Source organism: Capra hircus, chromosome 19 (genome assembly GCF_001704415.2).
Source record: "Capra hircus breed San Clemente chromosome 19, ASM170441v1, whole genome shotgun sequence".
Lineage (NCBI taxonomy): Eukaryota > Metazoa > Chordata > Mammalia > Artiodactyla > Bovidae > Capra > Capra hircus.
In genome coordinates this window covers 35110663-35129870 of record NC_030826.1, presented here as the reverse complement: position 1 = coordinate 35129870, position 19208 = coordinate 35110663, and the positions used below count along the sequence as shown (strand labels likewise).

General features: G+C 39.0%; 1 protein-coding gene across 1 annotated transcript in view; it reads left to right on the top strand.

Moving 5' to 3' along the window:
* Window positions 1-19208, top strand: part of UTP18 (UTP18, small subunit processome component) — a 56093-nt gene that overhangs the window by 28359 nt on the left and 8526 nt on the right. Inside the window, exon 10 of the mRNA XM_005693638.3 lies at window positions 7725-7848. Coding sequence (XP_005693695.2) covers window positions 7725-7848 — 124 coding nt within the window. The remainder of the gene's footprint in view (window positions 1-7724; window positions 7849-19208) is intronic.

Sequence of the window (19208 nt, the reverse complement as noted above, 5' to 3'; positions counted from 1 at the left end):
GTGCATGGGTTTATTTCAAGGCTTTCTATATTGTTTGATTGGTCTATATTTCTGTTTTTGTGCCGGTACCATACTGTCTTGATGACTGTAGCTTTGTAGTATTATCTGAAGTCAGGAAGGTTTACTCCTCCAGCTTCATTCTTCCTTCTCAAGACTGCTTCAGCTATTTGGGATCTTTTGTGTTTCCATATGAATTGTGAAAATTTTTGTTCTAGTTCTGTGAAAAATGTCATTGGTAATTTGATAGGGATCACACTGAATCTGTAAATTGTGTTCAATAGTATATTCATTTTCACAATATTGACTCTTCTACCCAGGAACATGGAATATCTCTCCATCTGTTTATGTCATCTTTGATTTCTTTCATCATTGTCTAATAATGTACTGTGTATAGTTCGTCTCCTTAGGTTAGTTTATTCCTAGATATTCTTTTTTCGTTGCAGTGGTGAGTGGGATTGATTTCTTAATTTCTCTTTTTGATATTTCATTGTTAGTATATAGAAATGCAAGTGATTTCTGTGTATTGATTTTGTATCCTGCAACTTTGCTAAATTCACTAATTAGCTCTAGTAATTTTCTGATACTATCTTTAGGGTGTTCTGTATACAGTATCATCTCATCTACAAACAGAGCTTTACTTCTTCTTTTCCAATCTTTCTTTTTTTTAATATAAATTTGTTTATTTTAATTGGAGGTTAATTACTTTACAGTATTCTATTGGTTTTGCCATACATCAACATGAATCTGCCGCAGGTATACACGTGTTCCCTGTCCTGAACCCCCCTCCCTCTTCCCTCCCCGTACCATCCCTCTGGGTCGTCTCAGTGCACTCTGATTGCTGTAGCTAGACTTCTAGAACTATGTTGAATAATAGTGGTGAAAGTGGACACCTTTGTCTTGTTTCTTATCTTAGGGGGAATGCTTTCAGTTTTTCACCTTTGAGAATAATGTTTGCTGTAGACTTATCGTATGTTTAGGTAGGTTCGTTCTATGCCCATCTTTTGAAGTTTTACTCATAAATGGGTGCTGAATTTTGTCAAAGGCTTTTTCTGCATCTATTGAGATTATCATATGGTTTCTATCTTTCAATTTGTTCATATGGTGTATCACATTGATTTGCATACATTGAAGAATCCTTGCTTCCCTGGAATAAGCCCAACTTGATCATGGTGTATGAGCTTTTTGATGTGTTGCTGAATTCTGTTTGCTAAAATTTTGTTGAGAATTTTTGCATCTATGTTCATCAATGATACTGGCTTGTAGTTTTCTTTTTTTGTGTTGCCTCTGTCTGGTTTTTGTATCAGGGTGATGGTGGCCTTGTAGAATGAGTTTGGAAGTGTTTCTTCTGTGATTTTTTGAGAGAGTTTTAGGAATAGGCATTGGCTCGTCTCTAAATGTTTGATAGAATTCTCCTGTGAAGCTATCTGGTCCTGGGCTTTTGTTTTTTGGGAGATTTTTGATCACAGCTTCAATTTCACAGCTTGTAATTGGGTTGTTGGTAATTTCTATTTCTTCCTAGTTCAGTCTTGGAAGATTCAACTTTTCTAAGAATCTGTCCATTTCTTCCAGGTTATCCATTTTATTGCCATACAGTTGTTCATAATAGTCTCATAATCCTTTGTATTTCTGCGTTGTCTGTTGTAACCTCTCCTTTTTCATTTCTAATTTTGTTAATTTGATTCTTCTCTTTTTTTCTTGATGAGTCTGGTTAAAGGTTTGTCAATTTTATCTTCTCAAAGAACCAGCTTTTAGTTTTACTAATCTTTACTATTATTTCTTTCATTGCTTTTTCATTTATTTCTGCTGTGATCTCTACGATTTCTTTCCTTGGGGGTTTTTTTTGCTCTTTTGCCAGTTGCTTAGGTGTAAAGCTGGGTTGTCTATCCGATGTTTTTCTTGTTTCTTGAGGTAGGACTATTGCTATAAACTTCCCTCTTAGGACTGCTTTGGCTGCATCCCATAGGTTTTCAGTTGTTGTGCTTTCATTGTCATTTGTTTCTAGAATTTTTTTTATTTCCCTTTTGATTTCTTCTGTAACCTATTGGTTATTTAGAAATGTATTATTTACTCTCCATATGTGTGTGTTTCTTACAGTTTTTATCTTGTGCTTGATACCTAGTTTCATAGCATTGCAGTCGGAGAAGATGCTTGATACCTCAGTTTTCTTAAATTTACTCAGGTTTGATTTGTGACCCAAGATGTGGTCTGTTCTGGAGAATGTTCCATGTGCACTTAAGAAGAACGTGTATTCTTCTTCGTTTGGATGGAATATCCTGAAGATATCAATGAGATCCGTCTCATCTAATGTATCATTTAAGACTTATGTTTCCTTATTAATTTTCTGTTTCGATGATCTGTCCATTAGTGTAGTGGGGTGTTTTAGTCTGCTACTATTACTGTGCAGTGGCACCCCACTCCAGTACTGTTGCCTGGAAAATCCCATGGATGGAGGAGCCTGGTAGGCTGTTAAGTGTATGGGGTTTCCCCATATGTTATTTGTTGCTTCTCCCTTGCTGCTTTTAATATTATTTCTTTGTGTTTAGTCCTTGTTAGTTTAATTAGTATGTGTCTTGGCGTGTTTCTCCTTGGGTTTATCCTCTATGGGACTCTGTGCCTTTTGGACTTGATTGACTATTTCCTTTTTGATGTTGAGGAAATTTTCAACTACAATCTCTTCAAAAATTTTTTCATACCTTTTCTTTTTCTCCTCTTCTCCTGAGACCCCTATAATTTGATGTTGCTGCATTTGATAGTGTCCCAGAGGTCTCTGTTCTTTTCATTCTTTTTACTTTATTTTGCTCTTCAGAAGTTATTGCCACCATTTTATCTTCCAGCTCACTGATTTGTTCTTCTGCTTCAGATATTCTGCTGTTGATTTCTTCTAGAGTGTTTGTAATCTCAGTACTTGTGTTGTTTGTCTCTGTATGCTTATTCTTTAATTCTTCGAGGTCTTTGTTAATTGATTCTTGCATTTTCTCCATTTCGTTTTCCAGCTTTTCAACCATCTTTACTACCATTATTCTGAATTCTTTTTCAGGTAGTTTGCCTATTTCCTCTTCATTTATTTGGACTTTTGTGTTTTAGTTTGTTCCTTCATTTATGTGGTATTTCTCTGCCTTTTCATTCTTACTATTTTTTAACATTGTGTTTGAGGTCTCCTTTTCCCAGCCTTCAAGGTTGAATTCTTTCTTCCTTTTGGTTTCTGCCCTCAAGGGCTGGTCCAGTGTAAGCTTTGTGTAAGCTTCCTATAGGGTGAGATTTGTGCTGAGTCTTTGTTTGTTCTTCCTCTGATGGGCAAGGCTGAGTGAGGTAGTAATCCTGCCTGCTGATGATTGGGCTTGTATTTTTGTTTAGTTTATTGTTTAGATTAGTTGTCCTGTACAGATGTTGTATTCAAGTGGTTTCCTTTGTGGGAGTTCTCACTATTTGATACTCTCTAGGGTTAATTCTCTGGTAGTCTAAGGTCTTGGAGTTAGTACTTCCACTCCAAAGGCTCAAGCCTTTATCTCTGGTCAGGAACAAAGATTCCATAAGTGCTTTGTTATGGCACTGTGGGATTAAAATAAATATCCAAAACCGAGAAACCAAAGATGAAAGTGAAAGTCACTCGGTTGTGTACAGCTCTTTGCAACCCATGGACTTTATATTTTTTAGTCTATGGAATTCTCTAGGCTAGAACACTGGAGTGGGTAGCCTTCTCCTTCTCCAGGGGATCTTCCCAACCCAAGGATCGAACCCAGGTCTCCCACACTGCAGGCAGATTTTTTACCAGCTGAGCCACGAGGGAAACCCGAGAATACTAGAGTGGGTAGCCTATCCCTTCTCCAGCAGATCTTCCCAACCCAGAAATCGAACTGGGGTCTCCTGCATTGCAGGCGGATTCTTTACCAGCTGAGCCACAGGGACCCCAGACAAATGGCATTTATAAAACCAGGCAAATAATCATTGAAATAATGGAATATGCATATACACCCATAAGTAAGTAAGTAAGTGTTAGTTGCTCAGTCGTGCCCAACTCTTTGCAACCCCATGGACTGCAGCCCACCAGGCTCCTCTGCTCCAAACAGTCCAACAAAGTACAGTAGATTGACCTGGTGAACAAAGGAGGTCAAGAAGTATATCCACCAGTTAAGAAGACTGACTAAAACACAAACTGGAAAACAAAACTAAAGTACGGTGCCAAGTGGGGAATAAAACAAAGAAAATACAATTTATGTTTAGAGGAAAGGTAAGAATGAAAAGAAAGAATAGGTATGCAAAGTTAAATGGAGGTAGATAGAGAAGATTTATATACATTAAAGATTAACTGCAAGGGGAAAAGAACAGTAGGAAAGGCAAACAAAAGACTAAATGTAGAAAAAATAATAATAGGTTTAAAAAGTTAAAATTGAGAAAAGAAAACAAAAAAGGAAAACTCCACAGAACTGCAAAAGCCCAACATAGAGGCAGAGGTTTGTAACAGCAATAACAAATGTGATTGAGGAAAAAAATAATCAAAAGCCTAATTAGATTTTATAGTGCCAATAAAATCAACAACTCCAGCCAAGGTGGGGGGTGGAAATGGAAGAAAAAAAAAAAAAAAACGAAAGAATCTATAGAACACGTCCAAACATAAAAATAATAAATGTTTTTCTTGAGTCACTGCTGTCAGAGTCCTTTCGCTGGGAGTCAGAGTCCACCTTACCTCCCTCGCATGCCCTCCAACACTGGACGTGCTGTGGGGGCAGCTCAGATTCTGATTTGTTCCTACTCCTGTGTGTTCTTGCCTCCAATATCCACAGCTATCAGAACCAGTGCATTTTCTTTTGTAGGAGCTCTCAATGTCCTTTTATATATTCCATGTATATAATATATTTAATATATAATATAATTAATAATAATCAATAACATTTAATATATATAATATATTTAATATGCAGCTTGTACAGCTGGTGGGAAGGTTTTGGGTCTTCCTACTGTACTGCCCGTGGGTTGCAATTGTGGTTTTATTACCACCTCTCATGTGGGTCATCTACTGGGGTTTGCTCCTGAGGCTTCCCTTCCCTTGAGAACTTGGGTCTGCCCCTGTGAGGGCCAGGTGTGAAGGTGGTGCAGCTGCTGGGGTTGCAGGAGTTCTGGCAGCACCAGGTACTCAGGGGAGTTGGTGGCTAGGGCAGCAGTAAATACAGTGCTCTAGAACGGAATGGCAGCCAGTACTGGCTGATAGGTTCCAGTATCCTCGCCTGGAGAACTCCCCTGACAGAGAAGCCTGGAAGGCCACAGTCTACAGGGTAGCAGAGTTGGGACATGACTGAAGTGACCCTGGGCGCATAGATGCAGTATTTTTTTTTGCCTGTGGCAGCTCTGCCCCAGTGAGAGTTGAGCGTGAAGGTGACGCAGCTGCTTGGCTTGTGGGGACCCTGGCGGTGCCAAGTGTGCAGGGACACAGACTCCCTCTGCTGCAGAATTTATGGCCCTATCATCTTCCCACCCACAAATTGAACCTTGCAGCTCCCACGTTGTAGGAGCCACCAGGGAAGCCCAGTCAGCATCTATTTTCCCTACTAATTAATTAATATGGTAGGTTTTTTTATGAGTAAGGAATAAATATTGATACAGAGTAGTAATGTTCCTGATGAAATTGTCCTTGGATCCTGGGAGAGTCAGAGTTTGGGGGGAAGAGTTAAAGGGTCAGCAGAGGTACTAAGATTTGGTTACATGAATTGGATATAGATATTAAGTATTTACACAGTATGATGGTCTAATTTACCATAAGAAACTTCTAAAATTAGAGGAGGAGTAATCAAAAGTTGAGCCTTGGTAAGTTAGGGAGATACCTGTATTTTGATTGGTGTTCTCCCCCTTCCCTTTTTTCTCCTTTCCTCCTTGTATAAGAAGTGATTTATGTGATTAGCATCCTGTTGTTCATATTATCTTGTTTTATATATATGAAGAATATTTTGATAGGATTGTTGAAGAAAGAGTTCACCTTTTATGTTTTCAACTTAGCCAGTTTTTTCATTTTGTTTTCTGCTGGATTAATTATTGCATCATTTGCCTTAAGTCATAAACTTATGACCATCTAATACTCTTGCTTTTTAGATGGTCTTCCTGCCCTTCATCCCTTCCTTTCCCATTTTAATCTGTTACTAGCAAATTTTTAAACATCTGTCTTTACTGTGCCACTACCTTACAGACAAACATAAAGGCTTTAAAATTTGCGCCTATTAAAATTTTCCTAAATATAAACCTAAACCCTTATGTCAGCGTGGGAAATTTTGTTAACAAAATAGTTGAAACAGTGAAATTCATTGAATTCTCATTGAAAGAATAGCAGTATAGAAGGATGAACATTAGAGCAATAGTCACAGTAAAGAGAGAAAATAGATGAGTGAGAGGCTACTTTTGAGATGCATATAGGGTCATTATACAAATCTATAATGGGTCTGAGGAAGAAGGTGATCATCAATATGGAATATATAGGAGAGAGAAGAAAGAATAAGGACAGATTTTGATTGTTAGATGTCTATTTCTGTCATGAAAATGAATTCTCATCAGATTTATTATCCCCTTATTCTCCCTTCTCTAAACTATTTGTGCTTATTACCCAGAATTGTAAAGTTCAATTCACTTCAGTCGCTCAGTCGTGTTTGACTCTTCACGACTCCGTAGACTGCAGCACGCCAGGCTTCCCTGTCCATCAACAACTCCTGGAGCCTGCTCAAACTCATGTCCTTTGAATTGGTGATGCAATCCAACCATCTCTTCTTCTGGTCGTCCCCTTCTCCTGCCTTCAATCTTTCCCAGCATCGGGGTCTTTTCCAAGGAGCCATTTCTTCCCATATGTGGCCAAAGTATTGGAGCTTCAGCATCAGTCCTTCCAATGAACATTCAGGGCTGATTTCCTTTAGGATTGACTGGTTTGATCTCCTTGCAGCCCAAGGGACTTGCAAGAGTCATCTCCAATACCACAGTTCAAAAGCATACCTCCTAGGAATTGTACACACGTCCTTAATTATATCCTGTTAGTCTAGACCAGCCATCCTTCACTTCTTCCTCCTCCTCTTGACGTCATCAGTATCATCATCAGCTTAGGTACTCTAATACCTATTGATAGATGTTGGAAAACCTGTGCTGGTAGATATTTTGGTTTTTTTTCAAATTTTGCTCGAGTAATTTATCTGAGTGAAACGTAGGAACTTTTCTGAAAGCTCAACTCAAGCCAAGAGTTTGTGATTTTTCACTCTAAACCTAAAGATACTATTTATTACTGACTAATGGGATATAGTTTTGTATATATGAAAATGTATACAAGAAACATTTTTTAGGCCAGTTTTCTAGATCTAGGACATTTACAGGTCTTTTTAGTAACTTGTACTATTAAAGAGGAACTAAGAATGAATTCCGGAGAAAGGCAATGGCATCCCACTCCAGTACTCTTGCCTGGAAAATCCCATGGACGGAGGAGCCTGGTAGGCTACAGTCCATGGGGTCGCTGAGAGTTGGACACGACTCAGTGACTTCACTTTCACTTTTCACTTTCATGCATTGGAGGAGGAAATGGCAACCCACTCCAATGTTCTTGCCTAGAAAATCCCAGGGATGGTGGAGCCTGGTGGGGTCGCACAGAGTTGGCCACAACTGAAGCGACTTAGCAGCAGCAGCAGCAAGAATGAATTCAGTTGCCTTTCAAGTTTAAAACAAAGTTAACCAACCCCCCCCCTTATTTTTTTTGGCTCTTTCAGGGGACGGGGATGTTTATGTTTGGGATGTGAACTCTAGAAAGTGCCTTAACAGATTTGTTGATGAAGGCAGCTTATATGGATTAAGCATTGCCACATCTAGGAATGGACAGTATGTGGCTTGTGGGTAAGTAAACAGAGGTGCTGGTAACCTTTAATCACCTTTTGCTAATGAAAAAATATTAAAGAATTGAATATACGAGATGGTATCTGAGTAGTTCTGTTTATAAAGTGTTGTAGTGATATGAAATTATAAACCCAGGTCTTTTACATTTCATTGTCTTAATAAGATTTTCTAAGATTTGCATTTTTCGTAATATTAATGGCAGTTTTTCAGCTCTTTAGCAAAGAAAATACTGGACTACCTTCTTGTGTGCATCCATCCTAAGTCGCTTCAGTCGTGTCCAACTGTTTGTGACCCTATGGACAGTAGCCCGCCAGGCTCCTCTGTCCATGGAATTCTCCAGCCAAGAATACTGGAGTGGGTTGCCAGGCCCTCCTCCAGAGGATCTTCCCAACCCAGGAATCAAACCTGTATCTCTTGTGTCTCCTGCATTGGCAGGCAGGTTCTTTACTACTAGTGCCACCTGGGAAACCCAGACTCCCTTATTATGTTACAGTATTTTTTTCTCTTATGTTTGGAATGTTTGTTTAAGTCTTAAAGATACTTAAAAGTATATATTCTTTCATCTAGCTATGTGGTGTAAACCAATAACATGTTTTTACTGTTGTTAGTGTTATAGAGATCTTGAAAGTATTATCTAGAACATATTATTGTGTCATTGCTGAGAAAAATGGTTATTACACAGGGGAAAAGATGGCTTGATTGTCCTATTTGATTTTAAGATGCAGGCTAGGAGAAGGAGGTGTTGGGATACACCTGTAATTCTAAATGATTTTACCACCAAATCACTAATCAGCAACTATAATTTTAGAACTTCCAGAAGTTGATCTTTATGACTGTTAGATTAAACAAAATTGATCCATAAAGAGTTTTCATTCAGATTTCCCTTGTTGGGCAGTCCAATGGGTCCAGCAGCATAGCTTACTCACCACTTTTTCTTCACCACCTCCTTCAAAGGCTAAAATTGGGGAAACTGCCTATAAATATCTCTGTCACCATTTGGATATTGGTCAGCAGCTATCTTGTAGCCTGGAAAGAAAGGAGAGTAGAACCAGGTTGTGGCGCTCGGAGGCCAGGCTAACATCATGTGAGTCTGACGTAGGCAGGGGACAGCCTGAGCCCAGCACTTGCCAGAGCAGTATGCACTGTGGCAGCAGTGTATGATAGCACATCTTTTGAGACCAAAGCTCCTTCAATATGTAGACTGAGAGTAAAATTATAAGTAATTTTAAGCAGACCTGCTTTACCTTTGTGTAAGACAGAAATGCACAAACATAACCATCACTCAGATTTGTGAAGTTAATCTTTATATGGTCTTTGCCTCTTTTTTTAAATATTACTTTTTATTAATCCCCTTTGACAGGCCCAGAGAGGAAAGAATCTAATATCAGCCATTTAAACTCATTTGATTTTAATTGCCTGTCAGTGTAATTGAATTCTGATGTGCTTGGTCAAAGAGCATTCCTAGGTTTTTATTGTTAAACCTGTAAAGAAAGGCCTTAACCCTTCTTAGAGGAGTTTCATGTAGGGGGAAGAGTTATTGGTGACACAGTCAGAGCAAAGGTAGGGGAAACAACTCAACCTAGCTGGGTGACTGGCTGCTCCTTCCCTTCCTCCCACCTCCCTCTCTTTCTCTCTTGATCTCAAAATTTGTCTGATAGTGTCCTGGCTTAAAGTGGATGCTTTCGATTTACAGCTTTGCTCTGATAGGGACATAGGAAACTCAGAATATTGTAAATAGAGGTCTTTTATTTTATAGTGCCTTTTTTTTTAATGGCTTTGGTTAATGTAAGGATTGCTACAACTCATGTTTGATTTCCCGTTCTGTGTTCTTTCCACACTGTCACCCCCTAAGTATTTTGATTTTATTTTAAAAGACTACTGAGAATTCAGGACTGTAGAGAATTACAAAATTTGTTATGATTTAGGGCCTGGAATTAATAGTTCTTTATTTCAGTGTTCTCATTGAACATTTAAAATGGGTTTCATTTTGCTTCATCTAGAGATTCTTTAGGACATGTGTGCTTTATAATGCAAGAAAAGCCTGTTTTATTCAGTGATAATGCTTTGCTTCAGTTTCCTCATTCATAAAACATTTATTGGGCCTTGAGCTGGGGATTGTGAGATAGAACAATACATTTTCGCCTTTTCATAGTTTATGATCTTATGTGGGGACATACATACATGTATCGGTATTCACAAGGCGAGCCATCAAGCCATCACAAGGGTTGCAGTTTAGATGCAGTGTTTCAATTTTACCAGTGTTAGGAATGGTGATGGCTGTTATAGCTGGAATGTCTGAAAGGGGTTTTGTGGGATATTGGCCCTTGAGCTGGGCATTTTGAGGGCCAGTTGGAATTCAGAGAAAGGTATTGTAGATAGTGGAAAGGATGAGAGAATTCAGGTTTGTGTTCTGAGAGGAGTATGGATAGGGTTACTCTTAAGTGAGATGGAGGGTTAGGCTACAAAGGTAGAGAAGCAGGCAGGCAGAGAAGTCTTTTATGCTGTGCTGAATAATATGGACATTATATTAAATGGAAAGTGAAACCATTAAAGATTTTCGAGCAGAGAATCATGATGATAATTGAAATTTAGGCTTTGAAGAGATAATTCTCATAGCCTTTAGATGGGGAATACAGGTGCAGGTGGATGAGCCTTGAGGTCATTGCAGTAATCCAGGCATTGAGTAAGAAGGATGGGAATAGGTAGATAGGTAAATGACGCTTTCAGTGTATGTCCTAACTGCTTAGAAAATTGGGATGAGAGAGGAGGAGTGACATTCTCAGGCTCCAGGCCAAGACAGTATAGTTGTCCATAGAATGAGGGTGGATGCTGGAGGGAGGCATGTCGGAGATAGGTTGACAGGGCAGTGTTTATAGGCAGTTAGAAGTGAGTGGAGTTAGATTAAAGGCAGTCATTTGACGGTCCATGGGAGGAAATGAGATGAGAGAGACGCTAGAGCTTGGTTGATCTGGCTAATTGCCATCATTCTTGTTTGGGAAGATTTTTCTGTACTAGGACTTTTGTGGTTGCTGATCTGCTAATGCTGTTCTTGATTCAAGAACCTACTTCTAGTCCAGTCAGCTGTGATTGGGGGGTGGAAGGGTGACAGTCATGTGTTTTGTTTTTAGTTTGGAGTTCAGGGACGAGAGCTCCCTTCTCCCTTTGTTCTTGTTTTTCCACTTATGATACCTGGTTTTTATTTTTTTTCCTTGTCATCGTTGCTATTGTTTGTTTGTTTTTAACCTACTATCTCCCTTCCCCAGCTCATGTCTCACTTACCTTTTCCACAAAGGTTCACTAGAGCAACTTCAGTTCATACTGATTTTTCCTTTCCTTGAGGTTCTAGATCACATATAGAAAGCTTCTCTTCTCTTCTATTTCTGAGTATGTCTTAAGTCTTCTTTTTTCTGGGATTGAATTCTTTCTGCTGTTCTGTATTCCTGCGACAGTTTGCATTGTTGCCAAGTCGTGTCCAGCTCGTTTTGACACCGTGACCTGTAGCATGCCAGGCCCCTCTGTCCTCCACTGTTCCCTGGAGTTTGCTCATATTAATGTCCCTTGAGTCAGTGTGATGCTATCTAACCATCTCATCCTCTGCCACTCCCTTCTCCTTTTGCCTTCAATCTTTCCTGGAATCAAGGTCTTTTCCAATGGATCTTTGCAGGAATCTTTCCTAATGGATCTTTGCATCAGGTGGCACAGTATTGGAGCATCAGCTTCAACATCAGTCCTTCCAGTGAATATTCAGGGTTGATTTCTTTTAGAATTGACTGATTTGATCTCTTTGCAGTACAAGGAACTCAGTTTTTCGGTTCTAGCCTTCTTTATGGTCCAGCTCTCAACATCTATATATGACTACTGGAAAAACCATAGCTTTGACCATATGGAACTTTGTCGTCTTAGTGATGTCTGCTTTTTAATATGCTGTCTAGGTTTACATAACTTTCTTTCCAAGGAGCAAGCGTCTTTTAATTTCATGGCTGCAGTCACTGCTCACAATGATTTTGGAGCCCAAGGAAATAAAATCTGTCACTGCTTCCACTTTTCCCCCTTCTATTTACCATGAAGTAAGGGGATTGGATGCCATGATCTTAGTTTTTTGAATGTTGAATTTCAAGCCACACTTTTCACTTCCCTCCTTTACCTTCATCAAGAGACTCTTTAGATCCTCTTCACTTTCTGCCTTTAGAATAGTATCATATGCATATCTGAGGTTGTTATTTTTCCTGTCAATCTTGATTCCCACCCAGCATTTTGATTGATCCCGCCCAGCATTTTGCATATGCATATAAGTTAAATAAGCAGGGTGAGAATAGGTTTGACATACTCCTTTCCCAGTTTTGAACCAGTCCCTTGTTCCATGTCCAGTTCTAACTGTTGTTTCTTGACCCACAAACAGGTTTCTCAGGAGACAAGTAATGTGGTTTGGTATTCCCATCTCTTTAAGAATTGTCCCCATGTTGTGATCCACACAGTCAAGAGGCTTAAGTGTAGTCAATGAAGCAAAAGTAGATTTTTTCTTAAACTCCCTTACTTTCTCCATGATCCAACAAATGTTGGAAATTTGATCTCTGGTTCTTCTGCTGCTTCGAAACACAGCTTGTACATTAGGAAGTTCTCTGTTCAGTTTTCATACTGCTGGTTACGTGGATATCATTCAGTATTCTTAGTAGCATATTAGGATCAGTTATATTGTAGCACAAATACCACTGTAAGTTTCCATATATTAAGATAATTAACTCGTGCCATTTTTGTTCCGCACATCTAAGCAATAATCACATAGGAATTCTTGGGGTAGGGGTTTCCCTGGTAACCCAGTGTTAAAGAATCCGCTTGCCAATGCAGGAGACCAGGGTTCAATCCCTCATCTGGGAAGACCCCACATACCACGGGGCAACCAAGTCTGTACGCCACAACTATTGAGTGAGAGCTTTACAGGCAGGAAGGCCAGGGGTCTCCAAACAGAGGAAATAGGCTGCAAGTGTCAGACATATTTTACCTCTCTCTTAAGCGGCAGGAGGAAGCAAACGAGTGTTAGGTTTTTTTCCCCTTCTCTATACGAATTTGAAAGGTTTCTCTTAAAATTCTTTGTTGCCATGATGACACTTGGCTCCACCTGAACGTAACTTTTCTCAAACCTTGAGCTAACCAATGTGCTTTTCTTATGGAAATGTTTTTCTTAAGCTATGTTAATGAACTGTGTATTTACCCTAGACTCTTGTCTTTCCTCAAGTCAGTTCTGCTTGAGACTCAGAACCAGGGCTCAACAAACCTATATGTTTTACTCATACATTGTTCTCCTAATCTATGTTAATGAAACTATATACTTACTTGGACACCTGCCTTTCTTCAAGATAAATGTCAATCGTTTTATGGCTTGGGATGACTCACCTGGTGCCAGTGTTATCTCAAAATGCATGTTGGGGGTGAGGGGCCTGGTGCCACTCTGAATTTTGAGATGTCTCCTTTCTCTAATTAACAGCTTGCTGATAGGTATATAGTGAAAGTGAAGTCGCTCAGTCGTGTCCGACTCTTTGCAACCCCTTGGACTGTAGCCTACCAGGCTCCTCTATCCATGGGATTTTCCAGGCAGGAGTACTAGAGTGGGTTGCCATTTCCTTCTCCAGGAGATAGTCCCAACCCAGGGATAGAACCCAGGTTTCCTGCATTGTAGGCAGATGCTTTACCATCTGAGCCACTGGGGAAGTATAGGTATATAACATTCAGCTAAAGATAGGTATATAACATCTTGCTAAAGACTGGCAAGGGGGCAGTCTTTCTGCCCCCTTCTGATGTCTAAGTCAGAAGCTTTCTCTATCTCTTTTATACTTTAATAAAACTTTATTACACAAAAAGTTTGTGAGTGATCAAGCCTTGTCACTGGCCCCGGATTGAACTCCTCTCCTCCAGAGGCCAAGAATCATGGCGTCTTTCATGGCTCAGCAACAACCTATCATGAGCCTGCTACTATAAGCTGCAACTACTGAAGCTCACATGCTGGAGCCCATGCTCTGCAACAGGAGAAAGCCACCACAGTGAGAAACTCGCACACAGCAATTGGTGGGTAGCCCCTGCTCTCGGCAACTAAAGAAAAGCCCTTGCAGGAGGGAAGACCCAGCACAGCCAAAAATAAATAAATAAATAAATATTTTTTAATTCATCAGAATAATGATAGTAAAGATGATCCAAAATCTTGAAAACAAAGTGGAGGTTACAGGTAAATAGATTAGAGACAAGGATTGAGAAGATGCAAGAAATGTTTGACAAGAACCTAGAAGAAATAAAGAGTCGATCAATAATGAATAATGAAATAACTGAGATTGAAAGCACTCTGGATGGAAACAATAGTAGAATAACTGAGGCAGAAGATAGGATAAGTGAGGTGGAAGATAGAATGGTGGAAATAAATGAAACAGAGAGGAAAAAAATAAGAATTAAATGAGGACAACCTCAGAGACCTCTAGGACAATGTTAAATGCCCCAACATTCAAATCATAGTAGTCCCAGAAGAAGACAGAAAGAAGGGTCATGAGAAAACACTTGAGGAGATAATAGTTGAAAACTTCCCTAAAATGGGGAAAGAAGTAGCCACCCAAGTCCAAGAAACCCAGAGAGTCCCCAACAGGATAAACCCCAATGCAAAACACCCCAAGACACATATTAATCAAACTAACGAAGGTTAAACACAAACAGCAAATATTAAAAGCAGCAAGGGAAAAGCAACAAATTACACAAAAGGGGATCCCCATAAGGATAACAGCTGATCTTTCAAAAGAAACTCTTCAGGCTAGAAGGGAATGGCAGGACATACAGTGATGAAAGAGAAAAAGCTACAACCCAGATTACTATACCCAGCACGGATCTCAATCAAATATGAAGGAGAAATCAAAAACTTTACAGACAAGCAAAAGCTGAGAGAATTCAGCACCACCAAACCAGCTCTTCAGCAAATGTTAAAGGATCTCCTCTAGACAGGAAACACAGAAAAAGGTTTATAAACTCGAACCCAAAACAACAAACTAAATGGCAACGGGATCATACTTACCAATAATTACCTTAAATGTAAATAGGTTGAATGCCTCAACCAAAAGACAAACACTGGGTGAATGGATACAAAAATAAGACCTCTATATATCTTGTCTACAAGAGACCCACCTCAAACCACCAAAGGACACATACAGACTGAAAGTGAAGGGATAGAAAAAGATATTTCATGCAAATAGAGACCAAAAGAAAACAGGAGTAGCAGTACTCTTATCAGATAAAATAGACTTTGAAATAAAGGTCATAAAAAGAGACAAAGAAGGACACTACGTAATGATCAAAGGATCAATCCAGGAAGTTATAACAATTAGAAATATATATGCATCCAAGTCGGAGAAGGCAATGGCGACCCACTCCAGTGTTCTTGCCTGGAGAATCCCAGGGATGGGGGAGCCTGGTGGGCTGCCATCTATGGGTTCGCACAGAGTCGGACATGACTGAAGCAACTTAGCAGCAGCAGCATGCATCCAAGTTAGGAACACCTCAAGATGTAAGGCAAATGGTAACAAGTATGAAAGGGGAAATTAACAGTAACACAATAATAGTGGGAGACTTTAATGCCCCACTCACACCTATGGATAGATCAACCAAACAGCAAATTAGAAAGGAAACACAAACTTTACATGATACAATGGACCAGTTAGACCTAATAGATATCTCTAGGACATTTCACCCCAAAACAATGAATTTCACATTTTTCTCAAGTGCACACGGGACATTGTCCAGGATAGATCCCATCCTGGGCCATAAATCTAGCCTTAGTAAATTCAAAAAAAAATTGAAATCATTTCAAGAATCTTTTCTGATCACAATGCGGTAAGATTAGATGTTAACTACAGGAAAAAAGCTATTAAAAACACAGACATATGGAGGCTAAATAACATGCTTCTGAATAACCAACAAATCATGGAAGAAATCAAACAGGAAATTAAAACATGCATAGAAACAAACGAAAATGAAAGCACGACAGTGTAAAAACCTATGGGATTCAGTAAAAGCAGTGCTAAGAGGGAGGTTCATAGCAATACAAGCCTGCCTCAAGAAACAAGAGAAAAGTCAAGTTAACCTAACTTTACACCTAAAGCAACTAGAAAAAGAAGAAATGAAGAACCCCAGGGTTAGTAGAAGGAAGGAAATCATAAAAATTAGGGCAGAAATAAATGAAAAAGAAACAAAGGAGGCTCTACCAAAAATCAGCAAAACTAAAAGCTGTTTCTCTGAGAAGATAGATAAAACAGACAAACCATTAGCCAGACTCATCAAGAAAAAAAGGGAGAAGAATCAAATCAACAAGATTAGAAATGACAATGGAGAGATCATAACAGACAACACACCGCAACAGATGGCAAAGGATCATAAGAGACTACTCTCAGCAACTGTATGCCAATAAAATGCACAACCTGGAAGAAATGAACAAATTCTTGGAAAATTATAACCTTCCAGAACTGAATCAGGAAGAAATAGAAAATCTTGAGACCCATCACAAGCACGGATATAGAAGCTGTAATCAAAAATGTTCCAACAAATGAAAGCCCAGGAACAGATGGCTTCACAGGTGAATTCTACCAATAATTTAGAGAAGAGCTAACACTTACCCTACTCAAACTCTTCCAAAAAATTTCAGAGGAAGGTAAACTCCCAAGCTCAAACTATGAGGCCACCATCATCACCCTGATATCAAAACCAGACAAAGATGCCACAAAAAAAAAAAAACAAAAAAAAAAACACTGATGAACATAGATGCAAAAATCCTCAACAAAATTCTAGCAAACAGAATCCAGCAACATATTAAAAAGGTCATACATCATGGCCAAGTGGGCTTTATCCCAGGGATGCAAGGCTCCCTCAGTATTCACGGATCAATCAGTGTGATACACCACATTAGCAAATTGAAGGATAAAAACCATATGATTAGATGCAGAGAAAGCCTTTGACAAAATTCAACACCCATTTATGATTAAAAACTCTACAGAAAGCAGGCATAGAAGGAACATGAAATGAAGTTGCTCAGTCGTGTCCGACTCTTTGCGACTCCATGGACTGTAGCCTACCAGGCTCCTCCGTCCCTGGGATTCTCCAGGCAGGAATACTGGAGTGGGTTGCCATTTCCTTTTCCAGGAGATCTTCCCAACCCAAGGATCAAACCTGGGTCTCCTGTATTGCAGTCAGATGCCTTACCATCGAGCCACCAGGGAAGCTCTAGAAGGAACATACCTCAACATAATAAAAGCCATATATGATAAACTCACAGCCAACATTATCCTCAGTGGCGAATAATTGAAAGTATTTCCCCTAAAGTCGGAAATAAGACCGCTCTCACCACTACTATTCAACATAGTTTTGGAAGTTTTAGCCACAGCAGTCAGAGAAGAAAAAGAAATAAAAGGAATCCAGATTGGAAAAGAAGTAAAACTCTCACTGTTTGCAGATGACATGATCCTCTACATAGAAAACTCTAAAGACTACCAGAAAATTACTAATCAATGAATATAGTAAAATTGCAGGATATAAAATTAATACAGAGAAATCCCTTGCATTCCTATATACCAACAGTGAGAAAACAGAAATTAAGGAGATAATCATTCACCATTGCAATGAAAAGAATAAAATACTTAGGAATAAATCTACCTAAAGAAACAAAGACCTATATTTTTACAGTTTTACAGAAAAGTGTAAAACACTGATGAAAGAAATCACAGATAACACAAATAATGGAGAAATATACCACGTTCATGGATCAGAAGAATCAATATAGTGAAAATGAGTATACTATCCAAACCAATCTATAGATTCAGTACAATCCCTATCAAGCTACCAATGGTATTTTTCACAGAGCTAGAGCAAATAATTTCACAATTTGTATGGAAATACAAAAAAAACCTCGAATAGCCAAAGCAATCTTGAGAAAGAAGAAAGGAACTGGAGGAATCAACCTGCCTGACTTCAGTCTGTACTACAAAGCCACAGTCATCAAGACAGTATGGTACTGGCACAAAGACAGAAATAGAGATCAATGGAACAAAATAGAAAGCCCAGAGATAAATCCATGCACCTGTGGACACCTTGTTTTTGACAAAGGAGGCAAGAATATACAGTGGGGCAAAGAGAGCCTCTTCAATAAATGGTTCTGGGGAAACTGGACAGCTACATATAAAAGAAAAAAATTAGAACACTTCCTAACACCTTACACAAAAATGAACTCAAAGTGGATTAAATACCTAAATTTAAGACCAGAAACTATAAAACTGCTAGAGAAAAACATAGGCAAAACACTCTGTGACATAAATCACAGCAGGACCCTGTATGACCCACCTCCCAGAGTAAAAGAAATAACAGCAAAAATAAACGGGGTCTAATTTAAAAGCTTTTGCACAATGAAAGAAACTATAAACAAGGTGAAAAGACAACCTTCAGAGTAGGAGAAAATATAAGCAAACGAAGCAACTGACAAAGAACCTCAAAAATGTACAAACGGCTCATGCAGCTCAATACCACGAAAATAAACAACCTAATCAAGAAGTGGACCAAAGAACTAAACAGACATTTCTCCAAAGAAGACATACAGATGGCTAACAAACACATGAAAAAAATGCTGAACATCACTTATTAGAGAAATGCAAATCAAAACCACAATGAAGTTACCATCTCATGCCGGTCAGAATGGCTGCTATCATAGAGTCTACAAACAATAAATGCTGGAAAGGGTGTGGAGAAAAGGGAACCGGGTTACATTGTTGGTGAGAATGCAAACTAGTGCAACCACTATGGAGAACAGTGTGGAGATTGCTTATAGAATTGAAAATAGAACTGCCATTCAGTTTAGTTCACTCACTCAGTCGTGTCTGACTCTGCAACCCAATAGACTGCACTCAGCTTCCTTTATAGTCCAACTCTCACATCCATACGTGACTACTGGAAAAACCATTTTAGTGGGACACTAATGTTCAGTCCACAGCAAAATTTTCTAAACCCAGGATATATATATTGTTTCTCCTGAGTGGTTAATAGGGACTACATAAGAGTTAGCTGTACTTAAATTAGGGGCTTTTTAATTAATGTATATGAAATATACATCAGAAACTGTAAATATAAGTAGTTTGAAGACTTTAAAACACTAAATCTAACATACTGTTTGTGAGTTGGCTGTAATTTCAAACTGTGGAGTTTTGTGTGTGAACTAAATTTGTCTTGTTTATGCATTGTGCCTGTTTCACTGTAGACAGTAAGTCTAAGTGAAGCAGTGAGGATGTTGAGTGTAGGAATGAGAACACTTAATGTGTCACCCTTGTTAGTTTGAGTATTATTTTCTTGCAACT